This window comes from Pocillopora damicornis, chromosome 14 (assembly GCF_964200805.1).
Source record: "Pocillopora damicornis chromosome 14, jaPocDami1.2, whole genome shotgun sequence".
NCBI lineage: Eukaryota > Metazoa > Cnidaria > Anthozoa > Scleractinia > Pocilloporidae > Pocillopora > Pocillopora damicornis.
In genome coordinates, this window is record NC_142683.1 from 11,034,514 (window position 1) to 11,049,972 (window position 15,459).

Genomic DNA, 15,459 nt, shown 5'->3' on the forward strand with positions numbered 1-15,459 from the left:
ACGAAACTTTTCTGCTGAAAATCACATCTCAGCTGATCCAAAATCATGGTGTGGGATGGAGAAGATTGTGAGCAAAGAACGTCGCTCTGCATTCCTGTACATTTCGTATGACGATCGACGGGTTTCTCTCTGGGTTTTGAAAGCAAACAGAGACACTTTATTTCGACAATCCGAAAAAGTCGATGACCAAACCCTCATTGCTGGGAAAGCTTTTGATTTGAATAGTTTTTTCGACAGAAGTCTCCACCACTTTGGCATTTTACCGAAACAGAAATGTGAAGATCGATCCCTGACTGAAACCATAACGATGTCACTTCACGATGAAAACGAAGCAGATTTGAGAGGCGAGGACACTGAAGAAACTGAAAGGAGACTTTCTGTGTGTTTCAAGGCGATCATCGCTCCAGTGTCTGATCTACTCACCGAGTCGGAAATCATCATTGTTCCCGAACGTAGCTTGTACCGAGTCCCATTTGCGGCCCTTCGTGACAAGCCTGACGGAAAGTGTTTAGCAGAAACTTTCAGGATCCGCATCGTCCCTTCTTTGACGACTCTCAAGCTTATTCAGGACTGCCCAGCGGACTACCACAGTCATACCAGTGCACTGGTTGTGGGTGATCCCAAGGTTGGCAAGGCATATTACAGAGGAAAAATCCTCGATTTCACTTCACTGACCGGTGCAAGAAAGGAAGCAGAGATGATTGGACAACTGCTGGGTGTTGAGCCTTTGTTAGGAGAGCGTGCGACGAGAGAGGCGGTACTCCAAGCGATGAACTCAGTGAGTTTGATTCATATTGCTGCCCATGGTAATTCCGACAGAGGCGAGATTGCCCTTTCCCCCAGACCTTCTTCGAGCAATATTCCAAAGGAAGAGGACTACCTTTTGAGGATCTCTGATATTTCAAAAGTTAAGCTGCGAGCTAAACTGGTGGTACTCAGCTGTTGTCACAGTGGACGTGGAGAGATCAAAGTCGAGGGAGTCGTTGGAATTGCTCGAAAGTTCTTAGCATCCGGTGCACGTTCTGTGTTGGTGACACTGTGGGCCATAGAGGATGAAGCAACAGAGGAGTTTATGAGGCATTTCTACAGACACCTTGTTGACAGACATAGTGCCAGTGAATGTGTTCACCAGGCCATGAAATGGCTGAGGAACATCGGCTTTACCAAAGTTTCCCAGTGGGCTCCGTTCATGCTGATTGGAGATAACGTGACATTTGATTTTAGGAAACAAAGGTTAGTTCTATTTACGAGAATAAAGTTGTAAAACAAACACTTCACTACCTACAGTAGCCGGTTCCAGTCAAGATGAGAAGAAATAGTGTATAGACACGTCTGCCTTTATCCTTGAAATGTTGAAGGAATCTTTCAGTTCCTCTGTAGATGCAGTGAAATATAGTTTATTGAGAGTTCTAAATCACATTTAAGAAAATCGAGTTAATAGTTCCTTTTTATGTTTTAGAGGAGCGTTAAAAACATTTCAAATAACAAATTAAGGTGTTCGTCCGCAGCCGATGGTTTAAAAATCTACAAAAACCGGTTCAATTAGTCGTTCTGGTGACTATGATGATGATGATAACGATAACAATTTTTAGAGTGATACTTGTAAATGATCTATATTATTGATCTATTTTATTAGTGATAACTGTTTTTAAAATGATTTTACTGTTTTGTTTTAGAAAAGAAGAATCTGACGGTAAAGGACAAGAATGAAGTCTCCAAGTAACAGTCAGCAAAGCATTTTGTTACTCTCGAACTTGCATATCTTTGTCCATAGTCTAGTGAAGTATCATAAGAAAATTTCCATGCTCATAATAGATCAGCAAAAATTGTTTCGGAGTTTTGCCATTGATGGACAGTTTAAATGTGTATATGAAGTATAAATAGTCTCCAAACATGAATTTCGAGAGGAACTGGAATGTTTCTTTGCATGGAATGTCTTGCCTTAAGAAAAGAGAGTAGTAAAGCCACTCAGCCCGCAGTGGTTACATAGTTTTACTTATGTAATTTGAGTAACTGGTATTTTTTCCTATTGATAATGGAAACTCTAATGCATTTTTTATCAAATATTCTCGCTACTTGAACTTCGTTTGGTGAAGGTTAAAAATCCAAGCCTTCTTAAGGTCAGCTGTTTAAAAGTCGCCCCTGTATAAGTTAAACAGACTCGTCTGCATACCAGGAAAAGACAGAGAAGTTGGATATTTTAGTTTAGTTTTAACCGGGGTCGATAACACACTTCAATTTTGTCAAACTGGCAAGGTTCTTGCTAATTTATTTACTTTTGGTAAAAATGAGAAGAAATATTGAATGTTTTATCGTTCAAATGTAAAAAAAGTCGACCCCAACAGTCTCGTGTACAGATCGAGACAAGACAGTGAAGTTGGACATTTTAGTTAAAGGTCTAACTGGGGTCACGAATGTAAGAGACACATATTATGATTATATTTTGCGTGAATTACTTGAATTACTTTTGGTAAAAATGAGGGAAACTATTGAAGGTTTTATCGGTTAAATGAAAAAAAAGTCGACCCTAACAGTCTCGTGTCCAGATCGAGACAAGACAGAAAAGTTTAACATTTTAGTTTAAGTTTTAACTAGGGTCACGAATGTAAAAAACACATATGATTCTTATTTAGCGTGAGTTATTCTGCAGGAAAACTGATCCTTTGAATTAAATTTTTGCATTGTATATAAGTAACATGGATAAAATTTTTAAGTTAAATTAAAAGCAGAATTTCAGTAAATTACTCACTTTCTCGTTTTCACTGCTACTCGACCAGCTTTGTAGTCTCCTTTATACTCTGTTGGCGACGACTGATCCCCCCTTCAATCTCCCTGAAAACCAGAAATCCCCCTAAAAATCTGACTTCCCCCCCCCAAAAAAAAAATCCTCCATCCCACCATTCCCAGGCGATGAATAAAGACTGTAGACCCTTTTATACTCTATTGGAGACGACTGGTCCTCCCTATGATCCCCCAGAAAACCATGTGACCCCCCAAAAATCCTCTGTCCTACCCCTCCCAGGCGATAAATGTAGACTGTAGTCCCCTTTGTACTCTGTTGGCGAAGACAGTTCCTCCCTTCCCCACTTCATTCCCCCTGAAAACCATGTGACCACCCCCCTAGAAAAATCCCTGTTCCCCTCCTTCCCAGGCGATAAATGAAACTGGTCTTTAAATAGAATTAACGATCTTTTCATTTCTTGTTTGGCTGAACCATTTTGAATGAATAATATGGTTTACATTGAAGCCTCCGGTTAAAAATTCTTCTGGCTTCTCGAGGATTTCGAGGGCTTTCAGCTCCTTCTTAAACCTCACTCGTGAGTTAGTTTACAAACCTACTCGTGGCGCAAGCTGTTCTCTTTCGGTTTGCATTCTGGGTTTAATCTTATGTAAAACGCTTTCAGTGTCAGCGGAAAGTACACGTGGGATTCTGTTTGTCTGTCCAGTCCCTCTCAGTAGAAAGTAAGCCAAGAGAATATCAACTAGATATTCCCTAGAGTAAGCCTAGGTGTGCACAATTGGTTGGGATGACACAAGAACGAGACGTTTGAGGAAAAGCACCACTTCTTTGGAAAATGAAAAATTTAACACTCTTCTCTACTCCTCTCAGTCATTTAAGATATTTAAAATCCAAAGTTCTGTATTCCGACTGAAAAAATATTTTTGATATCTTGCTTCAGCGCTGATTCAAGAATAATACGAAAAGTGAGTTAAATACACGTTTACTCTCGCCATCGGCATTTAATTATTTTGCCTTCTTTGTTATAAATATAGATAATCGCATGGGGCCGAGTAAAATTCATGATTATTAGTATAATTGTTATACTTAAACAGTGAATAGCCTTAGAGGTGCGCATTGATTGGCTACTCAAAGTCCAAATATCTCTTGTGAATATGTTTACTAAAACAGTAGATAGCTTTGAAAGTGCGCGCTGATTGGATACTCAAACTTCGGATATCGTTTACAATTCACATCCGAGCAACGCGTGCGGGATTTACGCCCATATATACTGTGATCGTTCAAGGAACAATCGAGTTTTTTTTGCTATGCCGTCTCTCTGTTTTATCAGATACCAAAACAACTATCACGTCACTGCCACAGGCTAGCGGTGGATATTTGCCTCGCTGCTTCGTGGCTCAGTAAATATCCACCACTAACCACCTCCTTCGAAAAACTTGCGCGGGATTTGCCTGAAAAATTTTGCAATCGTTGCAGGAATAAATCATCTTTTGTGCTATTATCTCACTGTTTTAGTATATACTAAAACAACTGTTCACCTCGGTGTCGGTGGCTGGCAGTGGCTTCGCGACTCGATAGAAATCCAACATTACTCACCTCCACTTCGGTAAATGGTTGTTTAATATCACGTATTTTCAGTAATGCCGTATTTCGACTTAAATCGGGGGCGCCTATTGGAAGAAGGGCGCTTAATTTAGTGGGGTCCTTGTTAATTTAGCGTAGCTATAGGCCAAAAAAAAAAAAAAAAGAGATCAGTTAACACACAAAACTTGAGTGCGAGACGGTTACATTCTCAACAGAAGATTCAGAACGAAACAGGAGCATGCAGAAATTTGTACTGAATTGAAACTTAACATTATACCGTTTACTTTTGTGAGGCATTCATGACAGTTGAAATTACTCAATCTACTTCCGAGACTGATTGTAGTCCGAGTCAATTGTATGAATGTGAGTCGTCATAAAACGCCTACGATGTTTTCTTTTTCGGGGGTCTTACATTTGGTATTTCTTATAAAGATGGTTTTATTCCTAGGAAAGTGCGATGACTTGTGGTGATCCATATAGTGCGTTTCTGGCTGAGCAGAAAAAGAGAGAGGTTGAATGGGCAACTAATCGAGCCAACAAGAAAGCGAAATGCACGGCGACCACAGAAAAAGATTTGGAGGCCGTAAAGCAGCAGTTAGCCGCCAAGGAGGCTGAATGTAAAACCCTGAAGGGACAACTCGACAACATCCAGCTTGGCAATGTCTCTGCTGTGGAAGCTGTGCGTAACAAAGTACAAGAAAGCGTCTGCAAGGTAAGCACCTTGATCAATGTTAATCTGAATTTTCAAAAATGTATGAAGAAACATCGCAAGAATACCATTGTCTCATTTTCTACTTCAAAGATGTCAATATAACTGAGGTCATGACTGCGAATTGCATGTAATTGTTATTTTGATAGGTTCTTCCAATTTCCCTTATCACACCAAAATTTTAAAATTATTTTTAACTGGTGGCGAATAAGCAGGCTTAAGTGTTAGTATTATTGCCTTCGAATTATAGTCAACCTATGGAACTAACGCAAATTACATTTCCACATGATGGAGACATTACAGGACACACTGTCTGCAATGGAGGATAACACGTCCCTTCGACTAAACAAGATTGAGCAACGTCTGGATTCGTTAGAGAAAGTGGTAAGTAGTTGCTTTTTTTTTATAGAATTGGCGTAAGCTTTTCGTAAAGTGGACTTGTTAGGAAAACCGCACTAAGATACTGAACATCTTTGCCCTTGTCACCGGAACCAGAAATAGACCCTGTTTAGTGTCGTTGGTCCGAAACTAACGAGTGAATATCCCTACTTTCTAGTTCAGTGATCCAGGAGTAAATTGTGGTTCAGCTCCTCTGACTGGTAACCTGGAAACCATCGACCACGATGACCCGATGGAAGTGTTCGAACCAGTGCCTTCAACTCCACCAGCACCAACTACTCCGCAAACGCAAGTGTCCCAGCGGGGTTGGACCCCCCTCCGCGGATTTGGACCCCCCCAACAACCAAAGGAAAATGGGCAAGAATTTAGTTTAATGTCTGGAGGGAGGTCGTTTATGAACCTTTTCCGCGATAGTCGAACACCGTTAGATTCAATAAGAAACAAACTTGTGACACTAATTTATTTTGTCATTGTTCAATGCCCGAGTGTTGGGACGACATGGTACAGTGCGAGGGATTTAAGACTGCCTCGGAGGACGAGTGGCTCTGCATTGTCTGCAGATTGCCAGACTCTAGACGTCTTCGTAATTGTTAAGGTGTTATTTCGGATCCCTCAACAGTTAATAATCGTTAAAATTAGAAAATAAGATTGAGTTCGATGCAATAGTCTCCACTTTTGTTAAGACGTTGACATTAACGTTGATTTGCATCTGAAAATAAGCTGAGAGTTCCAATAGTTCAGAATAGAAACATTTTTACTTATCATAGGCTTTACGAACTGAAAAGCCTTAACATAGGATTCAAGTGCAACAGAGTGAGGTAAAATGAAAGATTCCCTCAATAGATCATCTGAGATATTAAAGTCGCTTTTCCATTTATGAACAATATTAGGAGGCTGTGATTTCTTCATAACAAGTAAGGAGTAGTAATCTTTCGATTTCTTTTTCTTCACATCAAAAATGTTATTAATTATTTGAAGCAAAGAAGGCGTTAGTGCATAGATATAATCACGATCATCTTTCAAAAAATCAGGTATTGAGTGTCGAAGACCTGCCCATTGTAGAAAGCTAATTTTTCTAATTTTATTTGAAACGTAACTGAAGGAATCATTAATATTCAAATCGAGCCGGAGATCGTGGATGTGAGTGATTCCGGAGTCAAAAGATTTTTTGTAATAGATAGGCTTTTTATCTGTTCTAATTTCTTTATTATTCCAAATAATATTTGTCCAATTCAAGTCTGTAGCGAAAGTTTCACGAAATTGTGACCACCATAGAAGAAGCTCTCGATAAAACTGGGAAGTAATTGTATAATCGTTAACATCATAGTTACAATTTAAAAAGAACAGCCCTCCAAATTTTTTAAATTGGTGTTGTAAGTACCGCTTTTATGCCCCATCATTTGCGTTAAATATTCGTTTAAGCCATGCCAATCTCAGAGCTTTAACCATGCTCTCTAAATCAATCATTTTTAATCCACCTTCCCCATAATCATTTATTGTTGACAGACGCGTTACTTTATCTGTTCCTTTCCACAAGAATTTGAAAAGCAATTGATTCAATTGTTTCACCATCTCGTTGGGTGTAGGCAGAAGTGAGCATTAATAATATACATGATCAAAGTGCTCTGTGAGCAAACTCGTGAATTGACACATGATTTTTTGGATTATGTTTAATGTTATCTGGTTTAGGGAATTTTGTGGTTGATTGTCGTATCTAGAGTACGAGCAGTAGTTCAGTGTTCGCTAATGTAGCAAAGAAACAAAGTAACGTTGGGATAAGAAGGCATTACAATTGAAATGATCGTGCCATTACATTTGACAAGGGTGGATGATGTCATGTGTTTTAAATGTATATCGTTTTTGTTTCTGGTTCAAAAGAAAAGGTTGGAAGTAAATGTGGGTGAAAAGTGAAATTTACTGTCTATCACTGTAAATATCAGAAAATCAAGCCAATACTGTCTTAATAAAAACATTAACGATTCCCTCTTTATCAAATTAGACAAACGGGAACGAGTTTTGAGTGATATAATAAAGCCAAGACTGCCACCGTCATTTTGGATCTCCGCCTGGGTAGATTTTATTCACGTGCTAGGCAACGTGCAATCAATAACAAGATAGAATTTCATTTCAGGCCTATTTATCAATTTTGTAGTGTATAACTTTCGCATACGTAATATATATTTCGAATTTTCAAATTTTCTTGAAACTTAAGAGAAAATTGTTCTTTAAAAATTCACTGAAAAACGGTAACTAAAATTATTTGTTTAGGTGTTATTTGATTTTCGTGTTAACTTGTAATTTCGTCAGTCGCCGGCATCTTTTGTTGCTTCACACAGGAAAAACACGCGATATGAAACGTAATGATCGATTTTGTCCTCAGTCTCACGCCATAACAGGAAAAGCTTTTGAACATCTGTAAACTCCGTGCGCTTCGCAGTAAGTGATATTTTCAATGAATCTTCGGATTGTTTTCAAGTTCAAGGATTGTGAATTACAATTTTATGAAAAACTAAGGTTGTTCTGTTATTTCATTGTGAATCCTTGCATGCCTGCCAGTCGCTGGCACCGCTTGTTGAAACTAAAACGAAAAAAAAACACTCTTTTAAGATTGTCATTGGCTTCTTTTCCACCCCACCACTATTCTTAGCAACAAAGGTCGCCATTTCGTTTGTTTATTGCTCGCCAAAAACTATCAAATCCACTCAAAAGCCTAAAATCGAAATAAAGTTTACAGGAATCGACCAATCGAGCGAGCGAGCGAGCGAGTGCTATTCCCCACATCGTATCTACAACTCGCTCTTGCGCATGCGCGTAATTCACGAGTTTAAAAAAGTACGAGATAGCTTATCATGATTATGTAGAAACAAAGTGCGCGCACCAAGTGCAAAAATAATTTGAAACAACCGCGAACGATCAAAACAATAATATACAACGATATTTTCACATCTTTAAGGCGTAACTTTTTGCTACTTCTTTGAACTGAATTAACCCTCTTCTGCACTGAATTACCTGAAAATTTCATATATCTTAACCAATCAGAACTGAGTACTTTTTTCGTGTACCTTATTAGTTTAAAAACTTGTTTATTATACCTTGTACCCCGATATTTCCTTTGTTTAAAGTCAATTTTTTAAGGAGAAATCTAGATTTTGATTGAAAACAGATCAGCTTTTCGGGTCCGTAAAGTTACCGGAGCTTTCGAGGAAAAGGGGCCTAAGGCGACACTAGACTAGTGCCGTATTTATCGAACATCTGATCTTAATAACTGGCTCGGATTTTCTCATCATTTAGGAATATTCAGCGGCGCGCGCTTCATATCTCAAGCCACTGGCCGAATCTTTGCATGAAACCCTTAGCGAAGTTTACCAGGACAAGACAAAGGATCAGATCAAAATCATTGACGCTGGAGCTGGAACAGGGCTGATTGGAGTTGAGCTCAAGAAACTCGGATACACCAACCTATGTGCTCTGGACATCACAGCTGAGATGTTAAAGGAAGCAAAAAAGAAAGAGGTCTATACTGAGTTCATCTGCACGTCTTTGAACGGCCAGCCGATACCTCACATTAAATCAGGGCAATTCGATGCTTTGATTTGTGGTGGGGCGCTCCTTACAGGACGTATCAGCTCATCTGCTTTCGTGGAGATGATAAGAATGGTTCAAACTGGTAGGTCTTTCGCAGGAGTTTACCAAGGCACAGATATAATTGACCCATGGATGTCCGCGGGGAGTCTGTTCTGTGGCTAATTGTTGGACTTGACACAAAAACAATCATTTGGTCGCGGTTCCAAAGCATCTGTGGTTGAATAAATTTGCTCACAATGTTTTGAATCTTTCAAACGCTGTTAAAAAAACAACTACAACAAGAACGGACACTGGCCTTTAAGCATCATACTTTGATAAAACCTTTGAGGAAATAATAATGTTTTTTAACAAAAATGAAAAAAAGGATGATTTTAGATTGAGGACATATCAGGATTGTAAAAAAAGAAAAACGTGTAAAATCCTCTGGCAAGTTTTTTGCTTGGTTGCTTTTGTATTTTTAAAAACTTAAACCGTAAAATAGATCTGGTAGTGAAGACTCATGTAACACCCTTCTTGATAAATTCCCATAACATCTGGCATTTGACCCGTAAATCTTCTTCTGGTGTCAAACATTCTCTCTGAAAATTCGTTGAAAAGAATTTCTTTATATATCAAGAGCACGCCCTTAAGCTGGTCTCTTCAACTTCTCTTCGTATGATGTTACAGGTTATAGTTTAACCCTTTAACTCCCATGAGTGACCGAGACAAAATTTTTCCTTACAGTATCAATATGATATCAAGCAAACAAGTAATGGGAAAACAAAAGAAGATGTTAATTAGGGTGTTAATGGTTAATCCAATATCAAATTCTCCTAACTAACATCATAGGAATTGTATGACAGACACTAAAGAGAATTACTAAAGAGATCTTAGGAGTGAAAGGATTAACCAGCTCTGCGAGTTAAATCTAATAAATAGATGGACAAATAGGAAAAAGGATGGAAATTTCCCACGAAAAACCCTTACAAGATCCACACTAAATTCCGCTGTTAACTTCATTGTAGATGGCGTCCTCTGTTTCAACATAACAAAAGAGGAATTGGAACACTATCAAGAGATGATGACGGAGCTGGAGAAAGCTGGCGAATGGATGTGCATGTCCAAAGAGTCTTCACCTTTCTTTGCAGCCGAGGACCTGCCCAGTGAATGCTGGAGGTTCGTTTACAAAGTTTTGAAGAACTAAGAAATATTGTCCATGGCAGTTAAACTCATCTAGGCAATACTAGAAAATCATTGTTTTAGCTGACTTAAAACATCAGTTCTAATGCTGTTGTGATGTTTTGATGTTAAATCAAAAGCAAGTATATATAATAAATCAAACTGCTCAAACGACATTGCTCTGATGTTGTACTTACGTTTTTACAAGTGTCGGTGGGCGGCGAGCCCGCAGCCATTTCAAATATTCTTTCACGGCTCGCGTTTCGTTTCCTGATATTTTTCATTGTACTAATTTCGAAACTACTGATGCCTTTCTCCTGGATTTAAACACAGCAATGAAAAACAGCTTTTAAAGTGGAACCGATAATTACCGGGACTCGAGAAATTTAGGGTCAAGACGGAGAAGAAACTGCTTATCTACTGAACAACTCAGTGGTCATAGAATTGGCTGAAACATTCAACACAAACTCAAAACCTGTTTTCAAAGCACAAATCTAACACAACCCATGGTTTTTTACTTGACTTCCGCTATAAAAATCCAAAATAAGAAGGAATATTACAGTTTACCTCCGAAAGACGAAAGAAGAACCTCTAAACCTTAATAAAGGTTTCAGCATCGAGGAATTCTCTATTTCGAAAATAGAGACATTTCTAATTTCGGTTTTTCTTCGCTCGACAACGAAAAGCTGTAAAATATGAGCTATCGTGTGACATTTTATTCCCTGAGCATAAGAAAGATTAGAAAACGTGTTTAGATGAATGTTACCAATTTCAAAATCGATAACCAATCACTTAAGAAGCGAAACAAGACAGCAAAGGTTTGCATTACTTCACGGCCGCCATGTTGATACCCATTTCATGGGCACAAACTTGGCGTTCTCATGCTAAGCGCTATAAATTTATGTCAGACCTTTTGGCTAATAACTCATCAGCGACAATTCGCACAGACCTGAAACTTGGGAAATATTCTACAATAGCTCACTCTTTCTAGCAATCGAGCTATGAAGACAAAGATGGAGAACGGCGAAAACTACAACCAACATGAAGGACCAAAAAAATATATGACGAGGCAACATTTTCTCTCAAGAATTGACGGTTGCATAAATTCATATTTACCGTAGGCTTTCATGAGAACGGAATCTAAAGGAAGGAGTTCGATTTCAACGTAGACTCTGTGGTTATCAAATATTTTGGTGTTTTCAAGTGCATATGTAATTACCAAATTTATAATTTAGCCAATGAGACAAGAGACAAAACTTAACAAGATTCTTGGCAGAGTAGACAAATTTTGTACCCTAGTGCGTACGGTACTTTACAAAGTAAATCTCACAGATGAAATGGAATGCATCCTATCGTTTACAGTTGCTATTTAACCCTTTAATCCTTAGAGTGACAAGCATCTAATTCTATAACATGACCAGAAGGCAGAGATCCCATGAGATAGCACGGCGCTTGCGCAAGTCATTGCACGATTTGCGCTTAACGCGGTACGTCATACAAATTCTTGGAGCTTGGTTTTTGACGTTTTTTCTACGCTAAAAACCTTTTTTGACACAAGTTGCTGGAGAGGCTAACGTAGTTAACTTCAATTGTAGTCCAGCCGAGGCCCTAACGTAGTTGGGTGCCCATATTCATTGTGATTATGTCCGATCGCAAAGACAACACAACTAACGAGCGACCGGGAACGTCAACGGACAGTGGCGCCCAGAATATGCCTTCAGCAAACGTTTTCGCGGACATGTTCAAAGCTGCCTTGGCTCCAGTTCTGAGCCAGCTCACGACCTTGAACAAGAATGTGAGTGCAGTGCTCCTGAACGAGCACGAAGACTCCGAGGAGGACGGTGAAGCCGCCTCTAATGACAGGCCCGCCATGTCTGCGGACATGGATGCGGATTTATGATGGCACCTCAGAGTACCTGTTTGGAGATTTGTCAAAGCTCGCGAAGGAAATCACAGAGGCCAATAAGTTGACGAAAAAGGTTCGCCCCCAACATTCCGGGACTTGTCGTGGCGATAAGTACGCTGGGCGCTCAGCATATGGCTCGAGCCAGCGCAGATTCCAGCCTTACTCTAGAGGAAAATCCTCTGATCTTTTAGGCAAAAGCCGCTTCTCAAGCCGCCGAGAAAGAAAAAGGACGGCGAAACGAGCCAGCGCCAATGAAGGTGCCTGAGGTATGTAATGCAAACATGACCTCCTTGCCTATTGACATTGTACATAGCTTGGTAAAATCACAAACAAGTTTACTAAACTATTGAAACCTGTGTATGCCACACTCCGGAGCATGGGACATCTCAATTCAGGGTATATTGACGATTCTTATCTACAAGGCGACACCTCCGCGGAATGTCATAAAAATGTCACTGACACCATCACGCTGTTTACCAAATTAGGGTTTCATATCCATCCAGAGAAATCGGTTTTCATACCTTCTCAGAAATTAACTTTCTTAGGGTTTGTACTGGATTCTATTGCTATGACAGTTACGCTTACGGAGGAAAAAGTTTAACGGATTCTGTCTGTCTGCGCTTCGCGATTAAAAATACAAATGCCCACAATTAGACAGGTCGCAGAGGTTATCGATATCCTGGTGTCCAATTTTCCCTGTGCTTAGTACGGACCATTTCACTAGCGCCATCTTGAGCGGGATAAATATCTCGCACTCGTAGCAAACAAGGGCGATTATGAGGGGGAAATGCAATTATCCCCTCCCGCTTTAGCGGAACTTCAGTGGTGGCGTGATAATGCCCAAACTCTCAAACGAGATATCCAACACGCCCACCCCAGCACTTCAATTCAGTCAGACGCATCAACATTGGGCTGGGGAGCTGTTTGTGGCACTCAAAAAAAACGGGGGGGGAGATGGACCCCTTCGGAAGCCGAATACCATATAAACATATTGGAATTACTTGCAGCCTTTTTTGCGTTAAAGTGTTTTTGTAACCATGTGAACAACTACCACATCCAAATTCAGATCGACAATACCACAGCCCTCGCTTGTGGAAAGGAACAGATAAAGTAACGCGTCTGTCAACAATAAATGATTATGGGGAAGGTGGATTAAAAATGATTGATTTAGAGAGCATGGTTAAAGCTCTGAGATTGGCATGGCTTAAACGAATATTTAACGCAAATGATGGGACATAAAAGCGGTACTTACAACACCAATTTAAAAAATTTGGAGGGCTGTTCTTTTTAAATTGTAACTATGATGTTAACGATTATACAATTACTTCCCAGTTTTATCGAGAGCTTCTTCTATGGTGGTCACAATTTCGTGAAACTTTCGCTACAGACTTGAATTGGACAAATATTATTTGGAATAATAAAGAAATTAGAACAGATAAAAAGCCTATCTATTACAAAAAATCTTTTGACTCCGGAATCACTCACATCCACGATCTCCGGCTCGATTTGAATATTAATGATTCCTTCAGTTACGTTTCAAATAAAATTAGAAAAATTAGCTTTCTACAATGGGCAGGTCTTCGACACTCAATACCTGATTTTTTGAAAGATGATCGTGATTATATCTATGCACTAACGCCTTCTTTGCTTCAAATAAATAACAACATTTTTGATGTGAAGAAAAAGAAATCGAAAGATTACTACTCCTTACTTGTTATGAAGAAATCACAGCCTCCTAATATTGTTCATAAATGGAAAAGCGACTTTAATATCTCAGATGATCTATTGAGGGAATCTTTCATTTTACCTCACTCTGTTGCACTTGAATCCTATGTTAAGGCTTTTCGGTATAAAAACCTTTACAATATACTCTACACAAACACGAAATTGTGTAAAATTGGCTTCAGAGCTGATGACTTATGCACTTTCTGCGAAGCTGAGCGAGAAACGCTATATCACCTGCTTTATCAATGCACTTATGCGAGACAGTTCTGGAATGATTTCGAATTGTACTGGTTCCGCTTGTCAAATCAGGTAGTTCACCTGACTTTGGAAAATGTTTTATTTGGAATGCTTTCAACACAATGCCCTTCACATACACTACTCAATTACTTTATTATTATCGGAAAACTGTTGTTAGATCCAAGTGTAACATTTTTTTTGATTATTCGTTCTTGCCTAATTTGTTTTTCCTTTGCGTACGCAAATTAGTTTATACTTCCTTTCGTCCATTTGTTTAGTCTTCTTTTTTGGCGTTAATTTAGGTGTTTATCTCTTTCTGTCAGTTTTCGTGCCCTCGTTAGCGTTTCCGTGCTGTTTCATCTTCATTAGCGCCTTTCTATAGTTTTATTTTCCGCATGTTTTAGCGTATTTGAATATCGTAGTTTGTCAGTACAGTTTGTGAGTTCAGTTTGGTCCGCGCTTAGCGCAGTTCTGTTTAGTTTGTTTCTAGCCTCTTCGCGTTATTCGCAGTCCTCTTTACAGAAGTTTTCTCTGGCCAAAACAATTTTCAACCCACACTCTTAGTATCAAGCACGTTCGGCTCCAATAAATCTTTTTCTTTTTATTTGGTGTGTGGTGTTATTATTCAAGGCCAGGAGTCTTGCAGGTTTATGGCAGTTTCAACTGTTTTTGTGGGACTGCAGAAGAAAACAAATACACCCTAAAATACAAGGTTATCAGAACAAGATAGCTATCAAATATGAAATTGAAAGAAAAATAAACAAGAAAAACTTCTTTGAAAAGAAATGGATATTCAAATGAAAAGGAATGGTTAATAATTTAAAAAATCTTAAGCCGATTTGCCTTCTATCCTGTTTTTTTTCTCTCTTTTTTTACGTTATGTTGCTTGGTTTAATTAGTTTAATTTGTTTAATTTCATAAGCTGAAAATAGGGTAACTGCGTAAGATTGTTAAATATATCGAATTGTTATCATTTTTAACCTATTTTATGAATGTAAAATTATAACTGTGTAAATGAAAGGTCAGAATAAAAAATAAAAAATAAAATAATAAAAGATAAAAAATAAAAAAAAATGTATATTAGTAATACGTAATCACATGATTTTTCTCGTGCAATCTGGAAGAAATAAGCACGTGTAAATTTTCAAAGACCACAAATTGCATTAGCCCTACGAGCTCGTGAAATTTTGAATTTTTCGGTAGTACTGGAACATTCGAGAAACACAATCCTGAATGATGGATAAGGTGTCTAGTGGGTCAAACGGCGATGTGCCACATCGTCCCCCAAACCCTTATTATGATTATTTTACTATTTTAGAGTACCTCGTCATAAGTTGTTGACCGTGCAGCATAGATACGTTTGATTTCATCTTCGGTTGTTTCTTTGGTTACTTTTGCTGTTGCTTCTCCGAAATA

At 38.8% G+C, this 15,459-nt stretch overlaps 3 protein-coding genes and 1 long non-coding RNA gene across 5 annotated transcripts in view; 2 read left to right on the forward strand and 2 right to left on the reverse strand.

Moving 5' to 3' along the window:
- Window positions 1-15,459, reverse strand: part of LOC149034392 (uncharacterized) — a 382,461-nt gene that overhangs the window by 339,715 nt on the left and 27,287 nt on the right. The window lies entirely within an intron of this gene.
- Window positions 1-15,459, reverse strand: part of LOC149034408 (uncharacterized) — a 193,981-nt gene that overhangs the window by 145,236 nt on the left and 33,286 nt on the right. The gene's annotated exons all lie outside the window — the stretch shown is intronic.
- LOC149034423 (tetratricopeptide repeat protein 28-like) lies at window positions 56-1,710 on the forward strand. The gene is made up of 2 exons (XM_089193782.1): window positions 56-1,233; window positions 1,677-1,710. The coding sequence occupies exons 1-2, from the start codon at window positions 56-58 to the stop codon at window positions 1,708-1,710; spliced, it is 1,212 nt and encodes a 403-aa protein (XP_089049908.1).
- Window positions 1,894-10,200, forward strand: LOC149034424 (methyltransferase-like protein 27). The gene is made up of 4 exons (XM_089193784.1): window positions 1,894-1,958; window positions 3,981-4,035; window positions 8,724-9,099; window positions 10,022-10,200. Exons 1-4 carry the CDS (start codon window positions 1,894-1,896, stop codon window positions 10,198-10,200), a joined length of 675 nt encoding a protein of 224 aa, XP_089049910.1.